This window comes from Lissotriton helveticus, chromosome 10, assembly GCF_964261635.1.
Source record: "Lissotriton helveticus chromosome 10, aLisHel1.1, whole genome shotgun sequence".
In the NCBI taxonomy this organism is placed as follows: Eukaryota; Metazoa; Chordata; class Amphibia; order Caudata; family Salamandridae; genus Lissotriton; species Lissotriton helveticus.
The window spans coordinates 869,281,424-869,308,213 of record NC_136071.1 but is presented as its reverse complement, the minus strand read 5'-3'; the positions used below and the strand labels follow the sequence as shown (position 1 = coordinate 869,308,213).

General features: G+C 39.6%; 1 protein-coding gene across 1 annotated transcript in view; it reads left to right on the top strand.

The window, feature by feature from the left end:
- Window positions 1-26,790, top strand: part of DNAH11 (dynein axonemal heavy chain 11) — a 3,642,058-nt gene that overhangs the window by 941,737 nt on the left and 2,673,531 nt on the right. Inside the window, exon 13 of the mRNA XM_078663510.1 lies at window positions 11,262-11,457. Within this exon, the coding sequence (XP_078519636.1) occupies window positions 11,262-11,457 (196 nt within the window). The remainder of the gene's footprint in view (window positions 1-11,261; window positions 11,458-26,790) is intronic.

The window sequence follows — 26,790 nt, the reverse complement described above, 5'->3', positions numbered from 1 at the left end:
CGTAGACCTACCTGGTAAGTCTAAATCTTCTAATGATCTTTTTAACAGTTCGTTAAAGATTGAAGGACTTTCTGTATAGCCCTGAGGGATTCTTGTCCATCCAAGGGTCTTACCTTGGAATCTGAAAGCAAAGATTTCATAACTGTCTGGGTGTAGAGGAACAGTAAAGAATGCATTGCAAAGGTCAATGACTGTGTACCATTCAGCATCATATGGAATCTGAAATAGAATTACTGCTGGATTTGGAACCACAGGACAACATGGAATAACAATTTGATTAACCTTTCTCAAATCTTGTACGATCCTAAATGTTCCGTTAGCCTTTTTAACTCCCATAATTGGTGAATTACAAGAGCTACTCTTCATTTCTTTCAATACACCTTGCTTGATTAATTTTTCAATTACAGGTGTAATACCTTCAATTGTCTCTGTTTTCATTTTATACTGTGGAGTGTTTGGAAATTCTATTCCCTGCTTCAATGCAATTTTAACAGGATCTACGTTTTTCATCAGACCCATCTCATTCCCAGTAAAATCCCATATTTCAGATTTCACTGTTTCTTTTAGCTCTTCAGGTAAATCTTTTTCTTCAAATGCAGGAAACAATTTTGTTTCTTCTGCTTCCATCATCATCATTGTCATTCTGTACAAACCATCTTCCTCCATTGTTTGTAATTCAACTCCTTCAGGAGAACAATATATTCTGCAATTCATTTTACATAGGATGTCCCTACCTAATAGATTTACTGGACTACTATTACAAACCACAAATCTGTGTTTGTCTCTGTAATTTCCAATTTCAACTGGTACTGGATCAGTTAAATCTGTTTTAATTTGCTGATTACTTACTCCGACAACTTGGATGGTATCCCCAGAGAGAGGTAGGTTTTCAATTTCCACTGATCTAACAGTAGAACGGGTAGCACCAGTGTCCACTAGAAAAGTGATGTCTACATCATTAACTTTCCCGTTTACATAAGGACCAGACTGGTCAACCTCAAGAGTGGCTCCAACAACACACTCTTCCTCCTCTCTCGGGCACCGTCAGCAATAATCATCAGAATCACTGTCTTGGCTTTCTGTTAATAAAAATTGTTGTGAAGCATTTTGCATTTGAACCCTTTGCTGCTTTTGCTGTTTTTGTGGTTTTATTACCTGTTCACATCCCTGAAATCCCACTTTTGGATTATATTTTTGAACTCCCCCACAATTCGGAAAAGGTGGTTGTGGCAACTGGTCTTGACGATTATTCACCTGTTGTTGTTGCTGTTGTTGTAATTGTCGCTGAATATTAAATTCATTTAACCCCTGTTGCATCTGTAGCTGTTGCTGCACGTTAACACCATTCTGCATCTGTGGATTCAATAAGGGATTCTTTAAGTTTCTAGGAGGATGAGGACACTCGTCCCTCCAATGTCCAATTTCGCCACAATTAAAACAAGGTAATCTTTGTTTCAGCTCTTCTATCTTTGGGCTAAATTTCTTTTGGAAATTATTACCTTTAAACTTTCCTTGTATCTGGTTCGTATTTCCAGTTTGAACAAAATTAGTGTTCTTATTTCCCATGCTGGCAATCTGTTGCTCAGCTACCTTTACCTGTGCCCACATGGCTTTCTCCTTTAGCTTCTTTTGTTTTACTTCTAATTCATCGCTACAATATTTTGCTTTTCTCAGAATATCATCTATAGATAGTGCTTGCCATCCGACAATACTAGTTCTGATCATTTCTCCAATTTCAGGTTTTAGTCCATAAACAAATCTATAGATAAAATGACTCATGTCTTTCTCATCTAATTTTTCATAACCACTGTATTGTTTAAAGATTAACAGTAGCCTTTCATAAAAAGAATGAACTGATTCTTTTGTTTCCTGCTCTGTTCTTTCTATTTTAACCCAATCAACTTCTTTGGGTGGAATTTTGTTTTTCATCCAAACAATTACTTTCTCATAAAAATCCATTACAAGTGGATTTGGGGCACCTGTTTCTTTAATTCGCTCAGGTTCTGTTTTTGGCCAACTAATAGATATTCTACATTCTGTCCAAAGATCAGATGGAACAACAATGTCAAAAAATCCATCCAAATCAATCCACAGAACTTTTGACACTTTGATAAATCTATCGACTTGCCTGTACCACTCAACAGGTTTCTCTCTTAATTTTGGAAAGTCATTTGTGAATAACAGAATGTCCTGTCTCGACCATGGGACATGAACATATCCTCCACCTGCAACTTCTCTCATTGGAAATTGTTTTGACATTCTTTCTAATCTTTCATCTTCCTTTCTTTTGGTCCATTTAACTCTCCATTTGTTCAGTTCTCCTAGCTTTTTGATATAGACAATTAAATCTTTAATGTGAACTATTCTTCCCATTGAGTTCAAACTCTCAATGTCGCTTTCTGAGAAATCTAATCTGTAATGTTTTGCAAAATTCTTTTGTTTACTCACATCGATTTCAAGTTCGGCAGCTAGATCCTCTAATTGATCATATTTATTTTTCGTTTTCCATTGAATACTTTTGCAAATGAATAATAGTTCATCATCTCGATAGTAATTTAAACTATCTGGGCCAATTGTTCCAATTATTAATTCTTCTATATTTGCTTTTAATTTGGCCACATCAAGCTTTGGTGTGGTTACCCTGACTTCAGGACTTCCTACATCTGACATAGCACCCATTGGTGTTTTTGGAGATAAATCCTCATTGAAAGTTAAATCAGGCATTCTCGATCTAGAAGTGTTTAATTCTGTCAAGTCTGAATAAAATTTTTCAGCAGGCTTTTGAATTTCTGTATTTAAAGGAATAGTTAATCCAGTTTTGTTTGTATTTCTTTGTTCAAATACAGGCTGAACAGGACCTATTGTTACTGGAACTGTAACAGTTTCCATGCCTTTTGTCATTCTTTTGATTAATTCTTCTTTAGACCTTAAGTATTCATTATAATCATCATCCTCAACATTTCTTGTCTCTCTTGTATAATCTTTTGGAGGTTCCCTTGCTCTTGGAGTCATTGAAAAATGTCTACCCTCATTTCGAGCATTCTCAAATTCTGGTCTTCTAGGAGTTTCAGTGATTTCACAATTATTTGGATAAAGTTTAGGAGCTTCATTAATTGGAGGTGCACTCGGTGAAGTTTCAGTAGAAACCACCGGAGTAGACCATGATCTAGGAGGTCTCAAAGGCTGATTCGGCTGTTTATTTCTAGCAGTTGTATATATTTCTTCCATAATTGCATCCTCAGATTCACTTTCCATAGATTTTCCTGTAGGAGAACCCATTACCATTTCATGAATTAAATACAATCCTTCACTCATGTTTCCCTGTCTCCACATTCGTAATCTATCTTCATGAGTTTCTCTTTTCCATGATGGATTTTTAGAAGGTCTTTTAATTCCACTAGCTTCTCTTTGTAACTGATACATCTCATCTTCCCACTCAACTAAAGCTTCAAATTGAGTTGGTCTCGGTTTTGGAACAAGAGCATTCATTTTCTCTCGTAAGTTTCTTAAAACTCTTACATTAAATGAACCATCATCAGGCCAAGTCAAAACACCATCGTTTTTAGTATAACGTTTCCAACTGTCGAACCATAAGACAGTATGATATCCGTATTCACCTTCCATGTATGCTGCAGGTGTTTTATACTTATGAAGTAGTTTACCACCTCGCGTTTCGATTTTCTTGTCAGGTGAAAATAAATTCTTAAATTTCTGAAATAATGTTGTCTTTTTCTCAACATGTTTAAAATGATAACTCATTTTTAAAAGTTAAATTTAATTCACAAATTCGTTCGTAAAATATTTTTCGGGATGTTCCGCAAAACAACCAATCCGTGCGCGAAACACACCAACAGGCCAATGGCAGTTGAGCTGCGTCACTTTTCAGCTCGACCAATAATTTTGGAGATTTTCCTAAGGATCAATCAGCTCACAGGCCGTCAGAGACTCAGGAGCCAATCAGAATACCGCTTGTGACGTAGGTCACCCAATCCCTGCGCGGCTCTGTGACGTACACAGCAGCTGCGGTTTCTCGCTTCTCACTCCTGGCGCTTACCCCTCCTTCACAAAATCTTTTCACAGCGCCATTTTAAGAACACTTTTCAGTGTAAATTAATTCTTAACAATGACTTATAAAGACAACATCTGTTCGTTTCACTAATTAGGATAGTTTACATACATTCAAGTATCCACACTTCGGAATAGACGGCGCTATTCACACTAAGGATAATATTCAATTGTCAGTAGAGTAACCTTACCCCACCCTTCTAACACGTATAATTATGAACTCGCTTTGCTCTGAACCCACCGCGAAGTGAAAGTTCTAAGAGTTCCACTTGAACATAAAATACAACTCAAACTCGCACTTTTACACGGAAAATTCCCTAATTTCAAACACACACGAAATCCGTACAGGACTCTCACCTGTTTATAGAAATCATGCACCGTCAGCAAAATAACGACGTTATCCGTACAGGGCTTTCACCTGTTTATAGATATGAAACATGTACCCGTACAGGACTCTAACCTGTTTATAGATAATCATGCACCGACGTTAAATTTTACCCTTCACTCAAGCTCGGATATAACTAATACTCTCATCACAGTGAGTTTTATGGAAGGCGCTTTGTCCCTATTCTCATGCTGCTTTGATTTCTTAGAAATTCCTCACTATACAAGATTCAGACCTAGCCCTAAAACTGTGCTGCTCGGCGACAACACTATGGTACACGGCGATACCTCTTGTGATACTCGGCGATATCACTACAAACGAACAGATGGCTTGCGTGACTAATTTCTCGCCACACAATCTATACCGGTATAGCTTACAGATAGGCACGAAAAACGAACTTAACAAGTGTTAAAACATTAATCCTATTTGTATACCATGACGTAATCCTTAGCAACCAACATGTTACCTTGGTTACCCCTTAGCAACCATCAATTTCTGCTACCAGATAATTGATCCAGCGGGCTATAGAAAATATATCATAAACTACGCTACCCAATTTCATAACCTATAAACAAAATTCTAAACTATACATGGACCCATTTATGAACCTGATATATTTTTGGCCTACTGAATCAGGTGGTCAAATAAATCTATATACACATTATTTACAAACTATAAACATATTTATACATTTGCAGAAAGAATATTGTCATTAGAATAAAACCCAACCATTTAAACGACCACCATAGGCGACGTGATCTAGCTAATGGTAACCTATACTTCTAAATAACCAAGACCAGCTTGTTTGTCAAAAGTAAGATTTTATTTTCTAGATTATGGTATATAAGTTGTAAGTTTTATAAATGAAATTTTATTTGCAATAAAGCAAGCATGATAGTAAGAAATATGGAAAAATACAATTTAAGCAATTTAATCAAATTTAAAGAAATTATATAAAGTTTAGCATTTCTAAAACCTATTTCCCTAACTGAGCTAAATAGACAGAAATTAAAGTAAAGTTCTTTGAGGATTCTTACGTGCTCCACGCAAAGTCCAGCAGCACATCACCCTCATCGGAAAGTCAGAAAGCAGCAGCCAGCCCAACCCTAAGGGCATGACTTTTTATACCTTTCTACGCTAACTAAACTAGCAAAGGAAAGTTTTCAGAAATACTCGACGTCCCATTGGCTGAAAGTGACAAGTGACATGTCACCCGATTCTTAAAAAGTTCCACAAAATCATGTCTTACAAAGACCATTGTCTCTTCCACGTGAAGCCAGAGGCTTCCTGCTATTGCAACTTTGTAACAGATCATCCTCGCAGCTTCCATAGCTTTTCAGAGCAACTTCCGCGGATGCCAAGTTAAGGACTGACAAAAAGTTCACTTTCGACCTTGGCCATGTCCGACAGAATGATGTCAGCTCATCAGTTTTTGCTTTGTGAATGCAGCTTCAATAAACGTTTTAATTCAGAATGGGCGTCTCGTGACTTTCTGCAGAATATGGATCAGCTTTTATTTTGCGGCTCAAATAGCTAGGCCTCAAAAGCAGGCAACTTATGATTTCTAGTATAAAACAAACACAAGAAAAGTATTAATGTAAGAAATAAAGTATATTCTGTATCCACCCCATGGTTTACTAATTAATTAACCCACCCGATTAATCAAAATGTTACCTAGCCATTGCAAACAAATAAAGCAGCGTTTATATTTACCAGTCTCCGTTTTTCTATGAGACCCATATGCACCTAGAATAGTAGAAATGACATCATACAGACAAGAATAAGCAAAACAAGCACATGCTTATTTTAAATATGCAGCAGTTAGTAATGACAAAAACGAAAACAATAAATTATTTTATTATTTTGCACGAACAAAAAGATGCAACATTTATGCACGTTTATGAGCACACATGTTAGTCCCCCCACGTGTAAAGTTTAATCTAGGTTGTATTAGCACAACATATCACAAATCATTAATAATTTTATTCATGTTATGGAAATGTGACTTTGCGAGTTTAAACAAAATTTTGTTTTCTATCTCGCTCCATCACACGCCAGGTATGGGAGATAAATATTGCCTTTCAGCGAGAAACGGTATAGTCCAAAACTCGGTTTTTAATATAAAACTAGGGCCTTTAGTGGTCATATCGCTGAAAATACAAGATCACTGCTCAAGTGTAGGTTTGCTCCTCCACCTCCTGTAAGTACCTGGGAAGCGAAGGCTTAATTAACCCGTTTCATTCGGAGAAAAGAAAACCATTTCCACAGTGGCCCATGCTATGTAAGAGCAGGATACATTTTTGTACCGCTCAGAAAGAATACCTGCCTCCTTATGGCATATACACCCATATGCATCATTGTAGGAATTTGCGATTCCTAAATTGCGAAAATTAAGGAATCGCAATTTAGGAATTGCAAAATCCTATGCATCAAGAAATCGCAAAAGTTTTTGCGATTCCTTAATTTTCTTTATTTGCGATTCCTTAATTGCGAATCGCAATTAAGGAATCGCATTACATTGATTCCTATGGGCCTAGAGGCCCATAGGAATCAATGGGAAGGCATTCTCATTTTGCGAATTCGCAATTAAGGAATCGCAAAATGAGAATGCAATTTTCAAGGGTGCAGGGGGGCTCCAAAGGACCCCCCCCTGCACCCCTGAAATGTCAAGTAAGTACGTTTAACTCACACACATGTCCCAAGGGCATGTGTGTGTGTAAAATATAAGTTTCAAAAATGAACTTTTGTGTATTTTTAAAACTTTTTGCGAATTACCATGAAGGTTTACTTCATGGTAATTTTCCCCGTCCTAATTGCGAATTCGCAATTTAAAAAAAATCATGCATAGCATTTAAGAAATCGCAAATTTTGCGATTTCTTAAATGCTATAGCAATTTAAGAAATCGCAAAAAATTGCGACTTCTGAAATTGCAAAAAAATTTTAAAAAATGATGCATCCCAAAAAAGGTTTTTGCATTCGCAAACGGCCTAATTTTGCGTTTCCCACCGTTTGCGAATGCAAAAACGCTTGATGCATGTGGGCAATAGTATATTTGGGAGAGCGATTGATATAAGCTTATTAGGGGACTTGTTTGCTTAAAAAATTCAATCACAGTTTTCTCCTTAGGTAATGTTCTGATGCGATTGGATAGCTTAATGATTTAATCCTTTCCTGACGAAAACGCATGCATAACTTGTAGCATGCGCCACTCTCACGAGAGGGCGAGAATTTGGTGAGAGGGTTCTGACACCGGTTAAGACCTTGCCGTTGGCCCTTAACGATACAAAATTCGTATGCAATGCATGTTGTCATGATGTTAGACTCGGTTAGGAAAATCTTTGTATTAGAGATTTGTTAAGGTTAGCCTGGATACCTGTCTTCATCAAGTGTAATGAAAGTTGAATTTTGTACATGATAAATGAAATTAATTTTAATTTAAAGTTTTACATTTTGTTTCATATTTTAATAAATACGGCCGGGGGGGGTCGTGAGGCCCTCCCCTGCCTTCCAAAAAGTCGAACTGTGTCTGTCTCCTACCATTGGGATTGGTGGTGGAAGGGGTGGCGGGCATCCCGGACCATATAGCTAAAACACAAATTATGCGAGAATAAATTATTTGGAAAAAAAGGAAACTCATTGCCTCTTCCCACAGGAAGTAAACAGATCATACAGCTAAGATACAGAACACTCTAATAGTATTAGGTGCCATACAAATTTGGGAACACAAATCAAAGTGGATGTTAATTAATTTTGTGATCTCAATAGTCGAGCAACACCAGATTGTATTTATGGTAAAACCCAGCACTTAAGTCGAACAACCCCCACCCCAAAAAGTGAAACCCCATAAAAAGATAAAATAGGTATTTGGTTACTACTTCAATGAGATTAATTCCGTACACAGATATCATAAAACAGCACCGGCAAAATAAGCAAGGATTTGTTTGATGTAATTCTCCAAAGCCAACATCATTGTCTCCCAGGAAATAATCTAACGCAAACAAAAAAAAAAAGAAGTTTCAACTGCAACGCGAATCAGAATAGCAACATGCACACAACGTGCACTGAAACAAACGTCCGCAAGACCTGCGTGTTCCGGTCTAAAACCAGGGGAGTGGCCATGGTAGGCAAACCCCGGCCTCATACTGATGTTAGCATGGAAACAGAAATGAGCGGAGTAAAGCATTGAATACATAACATGACGAATAGCTTCAGGAATAGCTAAAAAGGCACCCCAAGCTGCAACACCTTTTTGTTGCATACTATCTAATAGAAAATCATTCTTACAAAAGAATTAGTGAGTCTGGTTGATGAAAATCTCTACAATGTGTTGTTTTCTATATGTAGTAAAAAGTAATTACAGTAAACGTTTCGTATTTTGAAATAAGTGGAGAAGGCATATGTTGTCAAGTGCTTCGTTTATTTTAGGTTATGTCTTAGGTAAGTTTTGTTTGTACATTTGCAATTGTAACTTATGCTTGTGTAGTTGAATGCTTGCGAAAGCTCTACTTTTCTGCCACGTCCACTCCAGTTACCTAGTTTAAAATTGGCTCGTCACTAGCTCACTTCCTTCATTTCCGGGTGAATGGTAATAGATGCTATTATAACAGAAGCAAACTGGTAGTGGGGAGATGTTCTTTGCTGCATGAAGCTTTCTCTACTACACTTTGCTTCGTATTTTTAAGTGGTATACTACTCTTATAAGACCATTTGCATAGATTAGAAACTCGTCCCTGGGAGTTTGGAGCTGTAGGCATTTTGTTGAAAATAGTGTTCGGAGTAAAGTGGCCAGTACCCATGGAAGGAAACAAATGACGACATGGCCGTCATGAGGAGAGACTAGCAAGCCTAAAACCAATCAGAAGGCAGCATTTAGCACCTAAGCCAATGAAAAAGATGGGCGGAGAGTGGGTGGAGCTTCCACAGAGCACCCACGCCATACTGAAAACTGCATGCCTCACAAAGCGAGCAGCGCAAGCATGCTGCCGCTATAGGCTCGTCCTAAAAAGCATATAACAGTGGTAATCACCTGAAAATGTGCAAGGTCACCCTACTGTAAACGAGTCCCTTAACATCTTTCTATCTTCTAAGGTGTCTGGCGCCTTTGAAACGTTAGGGAAGCGATAAATCAACGAAAAGACAAATGTTAAGGTTCAGCAAATCCATGCAGGTGCAAACTATTCCTTCCAACTTCCGAGGAAATCCCATTTAGGCTAATATTTTAACAATGTAACTTTTGCAAAGAATTCTTAACCAAGCGATTGACCTCTTTCTCCATTGCCCCTTCCCCAAATATATGGTTGACAGCCTGTACCCCAGTCACTGGCCCCTTTTCAAAACTATCGTATGGGTCAATTATTTCAGTAGCATTAACTCATTTAGTGATGATGTCTCGCACTTCTAGACAAAGATGAACCATTATACTGGATTAGCAACTTTAAGCTTTAACCTAATTTTGATTTCTGTTTGATGTCTCCAAATTGTGCATTATGCAACACACCCACATGCTTACAAACATTTTCTTCCCTTAAACCCAGTAGTGAGTTATTTTATTTCCATGAGTCCAGATGGCTGACTGTCAAACATATCATATGCCTGCTATGAATAAACTCATCATCACCTTGATTATTTTCTTACCAGCCAGTGCTATAATTTCGTATGTCCAGAATACAACTTGAACACTTTGCCACGTATATATTACTATTTTAAAACCTTTAGATTCCTGACCATTGTATACATGTGCAAAATGAGGTCTTTCACGATTGGCACATTTTGTATGTTTGCCTCATGTGCCAGATTGAAAGCTTTGTGTCCATCATACCCTTATCTGTAAACACTTTACTATCTAATTGTCCACTATCCAGGGGTATAGCACAAGCTCATGTGGTGCAGGGAGACCCTCCCATGGATATCTGTGAGACCTGGGAGTTCAAGGGGTCCCTCCCAATATCCTGCAGGAGGGCCCCATCATTTTACATTGTGCCACTGCCACCACACCCAATGTACTGGAAACCACAACAGTGGCATAACAAAGGCCCCCACAACCCCCTCCATCTCCTTCGCAGAGGGCCACCTCGAGTTGTGTTACGCCACTGGGCCCCCATGGTGTTTCCCCATCTCCAAACATTGGCCTTGGATTTCCCTTGCCTATTTTACTCCTTGGTAGAATGAGTTTGTTTGATGCAACGTGCAATTTGCTGTATGCTCAAATTAATTTATTATCTATAGTAATACCTTACCTAGGATTTGTTGTAAATGGTGTTTTTCGAACGTGCCTAATATTAAACGTTCCTACCAAGTAAACTTTTATTCAGGGCCATTCCGAGAACATTTTGCTGTCACATCTCTTAAAGTTGCAATATATCATGACAATTTACCTTCTACATATTCGACTCTGAAATAAATGGTGCTTTTTAAATGCAACATTTGCTTCTGATGAAAATGGACATGAGCAGTTTAAAACATCAGACTAATCTATATCTGTTGTTTATTGCCTAAAGCATCAAAATCGAAAGTTACTTATTTATAGCTGTGTACTCTCAGGCAAGTATTGAATTCAGTAACAAATGACTATTTTACAGTTTCTTTGTAAGAGTGCAGTGATTGAAAATTATGTACTAGCCATCTCTAACTTTGCAATGTAGGTTTAACTGGTGTAAAGATTCTCAGGAGTTTTGTAAATGGAAAATGGAATAGAGAATATATAATTGTGTTATGATGATACACCCCTTCAAAAATCAATGCGACCTGTAGTTACTTTATTGCTACCAAAGTTAGAAATCAGATAATAATATATTTGTTTTCCATTACTAGGAGCATGGAAGGCCCAGCAGCTAGCTTGGTGTATCAAAAGTACATGGAAATGTTAACCTTACTTGACCAGTTTGAAGAGGAGATCTACGAACAATGGAAATCCCAAGTGGATGAAGTCTGCCAATTTAATTTGAATCGTCCACTCATTAAACGTGTGCCGGACAATAATCTTCTGGTTGTGAACTTTGACCCTAAGGTCAGTGTATTTCATTAAATACATTCTTCATGAAAACACGGCCATGAGCATTAACTACATTTAATTTGAGCAAATGAAAATGGTTCTATAGCTCATCAAAATTAAAAAACTGTTTCTAAGGGCTTAATGTGAAAGCGATTAAGCGATTCCAGAGAAAGCGAAACAAATACCTCAAACATGAGAGGTTTTCATTGACTTCTGGAGCGTTTTATGAGTCATACATTTTACGACATTGAGCGAAACCAATCCTAAACACTGGGACTATGGTCAGGAAAAAGCATTGTTAAAGCTTTGTAATTGGTGCAAGTGCCTGTTTTTGCATAGTCACACCATTTTTTTGTGGACAGGTGCTCATGTTTTTCAACTCTACACACTGATACACCGCTAGCGAAAACATGTCAAATTGGCAAACCCCAATCTGCATATTTAACTTTACTATGAGTCCATAGTATATGGTGCCCAAAATACACCCAGAGCAAACACAACAAGATAATGGACGGAGTGGCAACATTTTTCAACCACTCACACCCAGTCACAGATCTCGGTTGCTTGCTGTATTCTTGTAACATTCCAACTCACCAGACTTAATAGTGCTTTCTTTTCTCGTTTTAGAATACTTTTCTTGAATAATTGTCTTCCTCCCGCACTCAAAATATCCATACAGTTCTTTTCAATACTAGTAAACCCCCGGATTCATTTTCATGTAGGATTGAGTGGTGGGCACTCCATCTGTGTATGAATAGGATGACACAACACAATGAGGGGTCGATTCCGATTCGGGAAAAACCGCTCCGAATAGCCGTACGGAGCGTTTTTCCCATATGAATCATACCCTGCAACGTCCCCCCTACGTACGACTCGTACGACTCGTACCAGGAGCTGAACTAATTACGAATTGTACAAAGTCCGTACGAATCAAACCCCCGTATGAATCTCCCTCGGAACCCGCTGTACGCGACATCCGTACGGTTCGTGGCTGGTTTCTCCGACCCAGCAAGTACGATTCGTGTCGGGTACGCACCGTACAACGCTTTTTTTACGGGAGCCGAAAACGTCCGGAAAAGCAGAGTTTGCCTCGAAACAGGTACGGAACGGCCCCCCCGGGTACGGTGCGTACACCCCATGATTGCAGGGGCACAGTGCATACCCCTGCGATCATGGGTTGTACGCACCGTACCCCATGTTCGCTGGGTGTACGGTGCACACACCCTGCGATCGCGGGGTACGGTGCGTACACCCCATGATCGCAGGGGTACGCACCGTACCCCTGCGATCATGGGGTGTACGGAACATACGGTGTGTATGTGATTGTGTGCTTTTCCGTACGAATCGGCCTTACCTGACGTGGACCATACGAATCGCGTCCTCATACCCCGGTCTGGATCGTACTCGTCGGGTCGTACGGCATGTTTACTATTCGTACGGAGAGGGCTCCAGATACGAATCGTACAGACATTTTTCTTCCCGGATCGGAATCGACCCCTGAATGTTTATGAATTTTTACATTGGTACCTTATAAGGGTCCTGCATACTATAATCAGTTGTTTTGCAGCCTTAATAGCATCCGTTATGATGAAACACATGTTGAATATTTAATTCAGCACATAGTGTCACACCTGGGTATTGAAACACCTTGCTGTAACTAAAATAGTGACTGACTTTCTATATGTACTGGATTTAAAATGTCTACAATGTATTCTCTTGTGGCCAACTGTTAACTTCTTAGAAGGTTACCTTGCTCTTTCGATTCCAAATGCATATCAGTTAACAATGCACACTTAAGCATGCTCTACCATTTTACTTTTGATTTCTTCTGCATGATTTCCTTCTATGCAGACTATGGATTCGTTTTGCCTGACACAGGCATATGATGAAGTCCACTGTTGCTCAGAATCTGTCAGCCTATTTCTAGAGCCTGTCTCGTTCACATCATGCCTGACCACTATCCCACTATGTACTGGTCACATTTCTCCAATCTCTAGAGCTTGTTTTCTATTTTTGAATGGTCTCTTTACTGCTCTTCTTTCCAACTTCTTCACTTTACTCACATTTACTTTTCTTTTCCTTTTTTAGTCACATCCACTTCTGATTTCTGCTTTAGTTTCAAACTGAATGATGTACTTTGGCCTGTTTCTACTTTCTTCACATGTATAAATGTTCATGAATGGCAACTGAGATGGGAGCCATGTGCGACACCAATATGGATCTTCCCAATGGGAACATGTTTGGTTTTTCTTTTACCTTACACTGATAATGGCATTATCATTGTTATTACTGATATGGCATTGTCTTGCATTTTATCTATCTCACTATTAGAAAGGACAAAGTCATAATGCACTGATACGCAGACATGTTTTCTACAATATGACTGCTTTAATTCTAAACATTTTCTTGGAAACACTGTTTATTTGGGGTAAAGTTCGGTAGAAACAATAATAACTATACACTTTTCTTTCTACTGCCAAAGCTTCTATAGAGAGACCATTAGCTCTTATCCCACAGAGGGAAATTCAGCACTTTGATTTGATTTTTTACCCTTCATCCCGGTCATCTGTTTTACCATTCCATGGGAGGTAAGTGTTTTTGCTTACAAATATTAGTATGCCTTCTTAATTATTTTCTGCTACGGCACTTCACATTTTTAGACATAACGATTAGTCGAGACATGTTGAGGCATTTAATGCACCAGCTTCTCGTACACACTATAGTTCACAAATACGGGCAGTTCTCAACCTATCAGCGATTCTATATTATGGAAATCTTTGTAGCCTTTTTGCCTTTCTGTCATTGCTTTCCCTATTAGTACTTCAGTCTATATTTTATTTATATGTACTTGCTTCCAGACCCACCTGATTTTTACACCCTAATGTCTCTTTGGGACTTTTCCTATTTTTCTCTTGCATGTTTTTTTATTTGGTTTTGTAACCTATACAGCAGTGGTGGTCATACATATCAATTCACAGCATTACAACAAGTGGCCCCTCACAAATAGAGAAATATGCATAGCAAAGTACAAAACCATCCATAAAGGACAGCATGGGCATAATAGGTGTGACCTAAAGTGTTGTTTAGAGGGCCAGAGGGGTCTGGCCATGCCTAACCACAATTCTGGTAACTGGGAGATGGCAAAGAAACTGTGAAGGAAAACTGGCATGGCACCATGGAGCTAGTGGCAGGTGTAGCTCTTTTGAGGAGGATACGTGAGGTAGTGTAGTAAGGCTTTTAGGTCCAGTGTCGAGATTTGCTAAGTCAGCATGAGCTTCTCTGCCGTGAGGCTGCTTTTGTGCATGACACTGCATGCATATATTTCACAAGACTCTGTTTGTGCCCCTTTCACATGAGAACTGTCTACCTTGCAAGTTGTTTATTGCGCTTTGAGGTTTACTCTGCACACAATGTTCAAGGTTAAACAACAATGCCCCTTGTTATTCTGTTCTGAGCAGTTCCTCGCACCTAGACATAACATGCTACACACATCTGCCCTCCTGGAATTAGTGAACTTTAATATTGCATTGCAACCTGTTTTTACACACTTGGAGAGACACATTTCTGGCAAGAAGAGCTGTGCTTGTCCTGTGATGTGAACATAGCATCTAGGCCTTGAGGTATGGGGGTCCGCTGACAAAGCCCAGATCTTCCTTTTTATAATAAACTATCTCTTGTCACGGGGAGGGTGGTTAGGTCATTCAGTCCTTTTCCACAATTTTTTATGACATGCTATTCTATGGTATTGTAACAATGCTGACTATATTGTGTTTATGCATTTTGCTGCTAGTATTGGATTGTGTACTGCACCATAGAGCGCGTTAGTTGAAATAAACATTTTAAACTAAACCGCATCTCTGATTACTCGCATTGTGGACAGGTATGAGTGAGTGAGCGAAAGAGTGTCTGGCTCCCACGATTCCCAAGATAGAGTGACGTGTTCTGGGTTGTCTAATCATTACTAGCTTCGCTGTAGACAGATAACAAATGAGACACTATAGGTAGTCGGTTTGGGATTTTGGGTACGGATGTGGTATGCTGGTACACCACCTATTCACTGAGGTCCTGTTTTCCTGTGCATAGTTCTGTATATGTGCAGAATCCCCGCAACAGTAGGTTGTCTTGTTGATGAAGGTGTAAGCATAGCTCAAGGTGGGGTGCCTGCTTTAAGCGGCTGGCTGTGGGAGTACATAAGAAGAAAAGAAAAAAAGAGGGGAAGGGGGGTCTGAGCGGGGATGGGGCGGATCACCGTCTGAAGCAGTGAATATTGGACGTTGAGTGAATGGTGGCAGTCCGGATGCAGCAAGTAAAACTAATGAGGGTTATCATGGAGGCATATCATCATTGCTCACTCTCTGCTGAAAGTCCATGAGGAGGGTGGGCCATGGAGGGGGATGGGGTGCTTATGATGGTGTTGGATTTCTTTATAGACAAAGTCTTCTTCCTTCTCTGCACCCAATTTTCACAGTGCCCCGTGCTATGCTTCCACCGATGGGGGTGTTGGGGAGTGCCACTGGAGTGTGAGTGTGTGCTTGATGAGGAGGAGTGCTAGGGCTGCAAATGGGTGCACACCTTGCGTTTCCTCCTTCACCTGAAGATGCCTAAGGCTTGTGCTTCCCACATGTGGAGATCTGAAAGCTCCATGACCTATAGCAGGGTAGTGTGTATTGTATGTCAGTAGCCATGTAATTTTGTACATGACCATAGTAGATGATTGAGATCAGCATCTGGGGTGAGACAGCAGGGGCAGCCAGCATGCACATCGAGTAATAGCGATTCAGTTGGGTGGGGTAAGGCATGCGCTGTGCAGCATACAAATTGGAGGTTCTTGAAGCAATAGTTCCATGAGACCTGTTGCGGGTGTTCTAGTGCCTATTCCCACTCCTTATCATTAAGGGCCCTCTTAAAGCCCTCCTCCCATCTATTCCTTAGCGTAGTGAGAGGGGTATCTAAAAAGTCGCTTATGGTGTTATAAGTGATGAGGTGAAGGCCTGCACACTTGTGAGTATGACCGGCAGGACTGCATGAGTAGTCGGCTCTGTTTCCAGGGTGCCCCAGAGGGTGAGGCAGGTATTGTGAAGCTGCCTGTAAACAAGGAATTTACCCAGGGAAGAGTGTGATCTGCGGCTAACTGATCTAAGGGGAGGAGTTGTACCTCAACAAATAGGTTGCTGATTGTGTGCAATAGAAACGTTTTTCAGGCTTTCATATCTGCAGAGGAAAAGAAACTTGAAAGCAGAGGAGGATGACCAAGGTTCGGTTAGGGGCATATGCCTGTTTGCCATTGCAAGGCATTGTATCCGGAGCATACACGCTCACACAACTGTCACCTATAGGGACCAGAGTGTAGCACCTTTGGGAGGAGGAGATGGCGCGCTAAGGCAACCGATAGAACTCCCAGAGTGGTGCTAGTTTCACCCATTTAGTGTCCTGCATGAGAACCACTGTAGTTGTAGCAAGATAATATGCTTCAAAAGAGGGGGCACCAAGTCCCCTTTAAACCAATGAAAGTTGTAACTTTTTAAGGGCGACACAATGCTGCTTGGTACCCCAGATAAGTGTGCATATGAGGGAATCTAGTTCAGTGCAATTTTACCAATAGGAGTAAGAGTGAGGGATTGCCACAAATGTACTTGTGATCACATGACTGCCAGGGCCTAATGGAGGTTAACTTCATACATGTCAAGAAGGGTGTGATATAAACTGACACCCAGGTAATGAATTGCTTCTCAGCACCAACGAAGTCGCTCCTCACATAAGTATGTGGCGCATGATGGTTGGTTGGGACATAGTGTATACATCGCCTACTTGGTTCAAGTAACCTGCAGTCCAGAAGCTTTAGCAAAGTTGAACAAAATGCAATGATTGTGGGTTGAGGTCTGATGTTATGTCTTGGAGGTATAGGAGCAAGTTATTTGCATATAATTAGGTTATATGCATTAGATCTTCTAGCAGTATGCCCATGTTTTGATCTCCCCTCAGAGCCGAATAGCCAGTGGCTCCATTGCTAGCAAAAAGAGAAGGTGAAAGGGTGGGCACTCCTGACTAGTTCCCCAGCCTTCTGTGAAAGACGCAGAAATGAGGGGGGCTTAGCTGGATCTGAGATGTACTGATCCTATAAAGTTAGTGAGTGTACTCAAGTAGGCCTTTTCCAATGTCCATTTTGATGAGCACTAAAAACAATTAACACATCCTTGAGATCTAGTGTGAGACCAGCAGCATGTGGGAAAGGACCTTGGACCTGGTCCTGTATGTGGAAGAGATGTCATATGTTTTATGACATGTTTCAGCCTAGGACAAACCTGTTCTGGTCTATGCGTATAAACTCTGGGACAACCGGGGAATACCTGCTAGAAAGAATGTTACCCAGTATTTTATAATCAGCCCTCAGAATATCTACTAGCCTATAGGATCCCAAGAGCGTTGGATCTTGGTCGAGTTATAGGATGGAGTCTAAGATTCCTGGAGTGACTGTGAAAGCTTTCCTGAGAAGTTCAAAAGCTCTCGGGCGCACTGTGTCAGCCTAAACCACCTTGTCTAAATACTGCACACTGCAATTCTTTGGCTGAATTCTTTATCGCTAAAATTGACGCCATTTATTCTGATTTTGAAAAAATTACCCCTTCCCCTTCTCTATCTCACCCACCAACCACAATCAGACCTGTTGGTCAAGTGACTTTAGAGGACAGTTTCCCTACCCTTACACAGCAGACCCCCCCTACTGTATCTAACCTTATGATCTCCTGTGATTCAGAAGATCCATCGGACACCAATCCTCCTGCGTCACAGTTGATCGACACTTGGGATTCTCTCAACATCAATACACTCTCTGACATCATCAGCAAAATCAAATCTGGCTCCCCTTTGGATCCTTTTCTCCCCCAAATATTAAAAATGTTGGACAATTCGTCCCTGGAATTTATTATGGATCTTCTTAACTCCTCACTTAGAGAAGCTACAGTACCATCTGCATGGAAACATGCGATTATAATGCCTCTGTTAAAAAAGGCCAATGCCGATCCTAGCATTCCATCGAACTTCCGCCCCATTTCACTTCTCCCGGTTTTCTCAAAAATCATGGAAAAACACATCAACTCTCAACTCTCTTTCCATGTTAAATCTAGGGGAATTCTACATCCTTCCCAATCCGGCTTTAGGTCAGGTTTCTCGACGGAATCTACCCTATTGGGGGTTTCTGAAAACATCCGATGCCGAGTGGATGGGGGGAAACCGTGGCACTCATCTTGCTTGATTTGAGTGCCGCTTTTGACACGGTTTCCCACCCTATCCTCATCAATGCCCTTAGATCATCTGGCATCACCGGCTCTGCCCTCAATTGGTTCATCAGTTTTTTATCAAACCGCATGTTCCAAGTCTTCTCTTCCTCATCAGTTTCCCAAATGTATAAATCGACGTACGGAGTTCCGCAAGGTTCCATCTTGAGCCCCTTGCTCTTCAATTTGTATGTCAGACCTTTGGCTACTAATGCGGAGAAAGCTGGGCTCACTATTTACTCGTACGCCGATGATACTCAAATCATCTACTCCCTCTCTACAGGTTCTCATTCCTCTTCCTCTTCCCTCTGCTCAGGACTCAGCAACATCGCAGCTTGGATGTATGACAATAAACTGAAGCTGAACGGGGGGAAAACAGAGCTTCTTCTGTTTGGCCATAATACCACCTTATGGGGACCCCAACACTGGCCCTCTCAAATGGGCACTCCACCCATTCCATCTAAAACAGCACGCAACCTCTGCGTCATTTTTGACCACCAGCTATCCATGAAGAACCATGTGGTTAAAACATCCTCCACCTGCATTACTATCATTAAGTGGTTACGTAAGATCATCTGGATGCTCCTCCAGGATACGCAAAAAACCGTGGTCCAAGCCTTAATCACCTCTAGATTGGACTACGGGAACATTCTTCTCCTGGGAGCTTGCAAGGAAGTGACGCGTAAGCTTCAGACAGTCCAGAATATGGCTGCGCGACTGCTCTGTAAACTCCCTAACACCTCCCCTACATTCAATTCTCTTCGCACTTTGCACTGGCTTCGTATTGAAAGCCATACAAAATTTAAGGCCTTATGCTTTATGCACAGAATAAATGCTGGCCTGGCCCCACCCTATCTCAAATCTTTGGTACAGCATTACTGTCCCCCCCGCCTTTTGCGATCATCTAGCCAACACCTGTTCTTGGTTCCTAGAATCAAAAGATCCAGAATGGGTGGCCGCTCCTTTGCCTGGCTGGCCCCATCTTTATGGAATTCCCTTCCTCTCCTGGTTACGAACTGAGCCGTGCTATCTCAAATTTCGCAGACAGGTTAAAACATCCTCCACCTGCATTACTATCATTAAGTGGTTACGTAAGATCATCTGGATGCTCCTCCAGGATACGCAAAAAAACGTGGTCCAGGCCTTAATCACCTCTAGATTGGACTACGGGAACATTCTTCTCCTGGGAGCTTGCAAAGAAGTGACGCGTAAGCTTCAGACAGTCCAGAATATGGCTGCGTGACTGCTCTGTAAACTCCCGAACACCTCCCCTACATTCAATTCTCTTCGCACTTTGCACTGGCTTCGTATTGAAAGCCGTACAAAATTTAAGGCCTTATGCTTTATGCACAGAATAAATGCTGGCCTGGCCCCACCCTATCTCAAATCTTTGGTACAGCATTACTGTCCCCCCCGCCTTTTGCGATCCTCTAGCCAACACCTGTTCTTGGTTCCTAGAATCAAAAGATCCAGAATGGGTGGCCGCTCCTTTGCCTGGCTGGCCCCATCTTTATGGAATTCCCTTCCTCTCCTGGTTACGAACTGAGCCCTGCTATCTCAAATTTCGCAGACAGGTAAAAACTTGGTTATTTAACTTATAATTACAGCCATCCTTTTGACTTCCCCTCTCTTTTGTTTTGGTTTTAGCGCCGGGAAACCTACGGGTAGCTGAGCGTTTTATAAAATTAAATATAAAATAAAAAATAAATAAATAAAAGAGGGCAACTTCGAACATCGATGTAAAACTTTGTGACATTCCCTCTTATCAAGTGTATTGTACATTTTCCATACCTTTGCTACTTCTACATGGAGGTTCACACTTAGTGAAAATATTTGTATGTGTTTTAATTTGGTTTTAATGTGGTGCTTTTTCTGGCTACTTTTTATATTTGCTAGACTTTCAGAATGATTTATTGTTCTCTTTTATTTATTTATTTACAATACATCCATGGTATACTTTATTTCCCCCCAAACCCATCCTCTCAATCTCTATCTATACAGGAGGCTCATAAACACTCTGAATTAATCTTCAAGTGGCATTGACTCGTGGACACCCTTGTTATGTATGGACACACAATATGAATATTCATCAATTTTTTGTTTTGTAGTGTGACATGTTTCTGCATAATGTAAGTATTTGTTTTGTAGCCTTTATGAAGGGAATTATGATGAAACACATCAACTACCCTCAGAGGAGGGCAGTTATGATGAGGTGTCATAAGAGATTTGTAACAGTGATGTTTTTAAAATAAAAGTTTGTTCATAACTTTCAACCAATATCCAGGAAGGTATTTGTTTACTCTATTATTGGACAATAAGCCACTGCCACTTTTGGTGTTCTACAGAAATAATCTGTTTCTTAAAACCAGTGTATTGGGCCCTTCCACTGTTTCGGTGGACCCCAAATTGCTATGGTAGTCTTTAAAGCAGCAGGCTACGTAGGCCTACCATGTCTTTTGGCATATACATTTAATTATTAGAAATCTTTCACACCTGCTGTATTTCTTTTCACAAGAGTACCTTCTTCCTATTTCAGTGAGAAGGTAACTTGGGAAGATAAACAATAGTCCTGTGAAAATGTTTTATTTAGATTTTTACTTTGGGGAATGGAGTGCAACCTTAATATTATGTCAAACATATTGTCTGTAATATCGTTGTTGTTATATCGTGAGGGTATTTATATTGTGGCCTAGTTTATTGCAGAGAAGAATATCATATTTTTCATGTTTTTGTTCTTTTTTAATATAGTATTTATTATGGAGTTTTTAAATATCATTGTATAAAATATTGTTTGCCTTTTGTTTGTTTTATTATTTTATTGTATTTTTATTATGCATATTTGGTCAACAAAATTTTAGGAGTCAGTAGGGGAATTTGGTGAGAAGTATTTTAATAGTTTTTTTGTTTTTTAATGTTTCAAAATTTAGATTTTATATAAATACATCTTTGTTTAAAATGTATTTAAAAAAGTATATTATTTGTATTGTTTGAGTTATTTTATTTGTTTAATTTCTTTTTGTTTTATTCAATTAAATATTGCATATTTTAACATAGGTAAAAATTGTTTCAATTTTGTTTTCTTTATTTGGAATTTTGCTTTTTACTCATGTTGGTATTTTTTCAGGTTATATATTTTTTGTATTGTTATATTATGTGTTTGTCTTAAATGTTCCAAATTGTAAGAAATTACATTTGTTTTAGTGTAATACTTTAATGGATTTTTTTTTGTTTGATAGAATGTGGTTAAGACTGGAGTATGAATTTTAAATGTACCTCTGCCAAAATGTAATACTATTCTCCATGTGGCTGTGTTTGGAGTGTGAATAGTAAATCTAGTCATTCATAGCCCAAAAGCCCCAAAAGTTTCCCCAAAATGTTTGGAGTGGGTATAGTTAATTGTACCCCCTTCAAAGTCCAAACCTTTGCCCAACAAAGTTAAGTTTGGCGTGGGAATAGTAAATGTAACCCTACAGCCCCAAAAAAAAATACCACACTTTCACCAATGTGGTTAAGACTGGAGATAGAATAGTATATGTAACCCTTCAAAGTCCAGCACTTCACTTAATGTGATTATGCGTAGAGTAGAATGGTAAATGTAGCAGACTCGCGCGAGTGAGCACTACAAAATTGCCGCCGCTTGTTAGTGTTCCTGTAACACCTGTGTTAGCTTTTTACCACTTTAAGAATTACCTGGACTGTGCTGGAGTGTCCCATCTTCCTGCTTGTTGCCAGCGCTTTTGAAAACGTTTTTTTTTCAGGCTCTGGTTCCAGTTTCAGGTCTTTTGTTTCGAGCTGTCTCCTTGCATCAAGCTGACCTGTATGGAGCTGCTAAAACTTCGTGTCAGGTTTTTTAGGAAAGGACATGGCTGAGGCCTAACCACACCCACAGCTAGTTATAGCTGCTGTACGGTTGCTTACTCTGGTGATATTTTCACTATTTTCATTGTCTGTGCTTTTAAAAGTGCTTTTGATGCTATTTTTATATCTTGCCTGTAGAATTTGAGTATGGAAGGTAAGAATTTAAATGCAATATTTAACAAATGCAAGCCAACAATTTCTCCACCACAAGTGAAATTGAATTGTGGATCCTAATGAGCCCTCATTAACAACTTTATTAGAAGAGTTACAAGCGGTACGTTCTAATACGGATAATTTTTTTTTAGAAATCTATACTACTATTATAAAGAGAGAACACAAACGTTTGAGCCAGGTAAACTGGGGAACCACAGCGCCAATGCACACACCCGATACATCGTTGAAATTGTCAGGGTGTGCAGATGGACACAGGCTATGTAAAATAAAAATTAAACGTAAATTTAAAAATGTAACTTAAAAAAAAAAAAGTAGTCCCCTGGAAGTAGCGCCGGCTGCGACGTAGTGCTGGCCGCGACGTGTGTGATGAAGAGGAGGAGCGGCGGACATGAGTGCGGGGAGGAGCGGCGGACAGGCGGGGAGGAGCGGTGACGAGCGGCGAGGAGCGGCGGTGAAGTCAGAAGCGCGGGGAGGAGCGGCGGCTCAGGTAAGGCAAAGGGACACGTAAAATGTCAGGGCGGGAGGGGGCCGGGGCGGGAGGTTGGCCCTGAAGAACGGCGGCTTCAAACACAAGTGAATAGGCATGTGGGGCGATTGAGGCACGCACTGCAGTCCCCACCCGCCATTCCAGGACACTGCGTCGGAGCGACCCGCGAGTGCTTTTTTCCCCGCTTTATCCTGTTGGCTTAGATTTGCTGCATACAGTGGCAATGTTTTTTCCTAGCTGTGCTCTTTGAAGTCAATGATGGAGCTCAGTGGCATTAGTAACGGCTAGGGCGGGGGCCGGCGGGGGCCTGGGCGGGCAGTTGGCCCAGAAGCCTCATTGCCCCCGGACAACGTCGGGGCGGGCTGCTAGTTAAAAATATTTGTAATGCTATGGCTAGCCTTTCAATTAAAGTCACTGACATCAAAATAAAAATCCAGGATAATATGGTTAAAATTGACAGTGTACTGCCCCTCACTGTGAAAATTGTGCCAATGAGTGTGTTATTACTTGAGGTTAAAAACAGCAATAGGCAGTATAACCTGTGCATTATTCATTTGTCGAAAGGAGTTGAAGGCAATGACTGTAGGCAATACTTTGAATCCCTGATACCTGGTCTTTTACAGTAAACATTTTCAGAAACATTTGAAATTGATAAGGCTCACAGAATTCCTTTTCATCATAATCCAAGCGGTGTTAAACCGCGTCAGTTGATTTTTAAAGTATTGCATAACCATCATTTGGTGTTAATCGGAAAGCAGCAAGAGAGATCTCAACTTTAATGGTTAATGGAAATCACATTTTAATACATCAAGTCTTTACCAAGGAGACTGTTAAAATTTGCAAAGAATTCACTGAACAAAGACCTCGACTAAGAAGCTGTGGTTTTAAGTATGGCCTTTTTGATCCTTCTGTTATGAGAATTTGGAAGGATTGTATCTCAAAATCTTGAAATCACCCTGAGGATTTCATGTGATTTTTAGATCAACATTCTCGGCTCTCCATGGAAACAAATGACACTCCAGCATGAATTATACATTAAAATACTTTTTAATTGTAGCTTATTTTCTATATCTTTTGTAGGGGAACTATCTAGGCAGGTCAATCTTGTATATGTGCATGTGCGATTCTTTGTTTTTATGTTGTCTTTCTTATGTTAGTCCTTGTCTTTCCTTTTCCTCCTTTCTTTTTCGTCTGGACTCACTTTCTACCTCTTTAAGTCAAATTTTTTCTTTCTTTGTTCTTTCTCTTTTTTTTCCTGTTAATTATGGATAATAATAACAGAATTAAAGTTGGTTTGTTCAATGACAAAGGTTTAAGACATCCTGTTAAACAAACAAAAGTTTTTGAGTATTTAGCTAGACATAACACAGACATTTGTTTACTTCAGGAAACTCCTATAGATGATACAGTTTTATCATTTATGAATAAACGTTGGGGCTGGTCACATTATTTCCTCTCCTACAGTTAGTAAAAAAATGGTGTTGCTATCCTTTTTGCAATAGAGTTAAATATTAAAATATTATCCAAATCTTCAGATGCAGAAGTTCCTTATAGCGAAAGTTATAGTTGATACTAGTATTTTTCATATGATTATTGTTTATGGTCCAAAGAATGATGATCCCAAATGTTGGTCTCTTTTTACCTCTAAAGTGATTAAATTAGGTACTGTTACACTTATTATTGCTGGCAACTTTAACTTAATCTGTGACCCATTGTTGGATAGATAGTCTCAAACCAAATATCGCCCCCAGGCCTATTTTACTTTAAAATCACTTTTTAAATCAAATAAATTAGTGGACATGTGGCGTCTACATTACCCAAAATAGAGGAAGTTTACCTTTTTCTCTAACACTCACAATTCTTATTCTCGTATTGATTACTTGTTAATTTTCTGTTCATTAATTCATTCACTTTCTGATCCTACAATTCATACTATTGATATTTCTGACCATGCACCTGTTTCTGGTAATATGCATCGTAACTCAACAATCCCACTATCAATGGTGTATGAATATGAATATTGCTCTTAATGACAATAATAAATCTAAACGCTTGTCCACATTACATGACTATTTCTCGTTTAGTCCACAAGGATCTACTTCAATTGTTAATCAATGGGATGCATTTGAGGCTTATATCAGAGGAGCAGAAATATCGATTATGGCATTCAAAAACAATGTTTCCAACACTAAACTTAAAGAATTGGAAAACAAAAAGCAAAATATGAACAGCTCTTTATTTCATCGCATGGTAATAAAAACAAAATGAAATTACAGGAACTCGAATATGAGTTAAACTCTGCTAAATAGAAGAGCTGGTATACAAATTTCAAATATTAAGGCTAATTATTTGCTTGTTAAAAATGATGAAATACAAATGAATGCAATACATGGCTTAAATGGTAAACTAGCACAATTGCACAAAGAAATTCAAGTTTAGTACTGATAATTTCTTGCAATCCTGTGGCCTACTGAGAATTATCCAATCAGTGAGGCAAAAATTGGATTTACCGATATTATTAGAAGAACTTAAATATGCTATTAAATCACTTAAGCAGGGTATCTCACCAGGGCCAGATGGTCTACCTGCTGAATTTTATAAAGAATACTCTCCTTACCTCATGCCTCATTTACTTAAATTATTTACTCACTTTAGTTTGTCAGGATCTACTTCAGGATCCTGTACAGAAGCTTTGATAATAGTTCTTCCAAAATCTAATAAAGATCCCACTATTGTATCAAATTACCACCCTGTTTCCTTAGTTAAGCAAGACTGTAAACTTTATGCAAAAAATTCTGCGACCAGATTGACTGCTGTACTTGATACTATTGTTAATATTGATCAAACTGGTTTCATGAAAAATTTACATTCAGTGAATAATACTAGGTTATTATTTCATGCAATTGAAGTTGTCATCTCTTTCCCTTCCTGCTGGTGTTCTGGAATTAGATGCTGAAAAAGCTTTTGACAAAGTACATTGGCAGTATCTTTTTAGTGCTTTTTCTGCATTTAATTTTAGCAATTCCTTTAGTCGTTGTAATGATTTCCAGGCTTGTTCCGCAGGAGCGTCAGGAATCCGGAGAATAGTCCTCAGCCTTCCCCTACGGCCTTCCGACTCTATCAGACTCTAGAGTATCGAATGGCACGCCAGGGGTAACAGGGCAACAAAACAAGGAAAGGCGGGGGAAATAACAGGTCTTGACAGTGGAACTTCAGTGTGGACACTTGATGAGGAGGCAGGCTGTAAGGGAAGTAAGATGTTACTACCAATACCTTGTTACAAAACAGTGTATATACACTATGCCTACATATATATATAAATAACACCTACCACAACTAATAGTCTGTACTTGGAAATACTACTGCTGGGTAGATTTGGTGTCCGCTCTCTGTACAACGAAAGGGCAAAGATGTAAGCACTCTACTCCCCTCTATACTAACATATAAAAGAAAGTGATTTGTGAATCTCACCCCACTATTCTTTTTGAGATTACTTGAAGATCACCCAACTCTCTTCTAAGGTGAGATGCGCGAGTGTGAGCCTTTCTTCTGAAG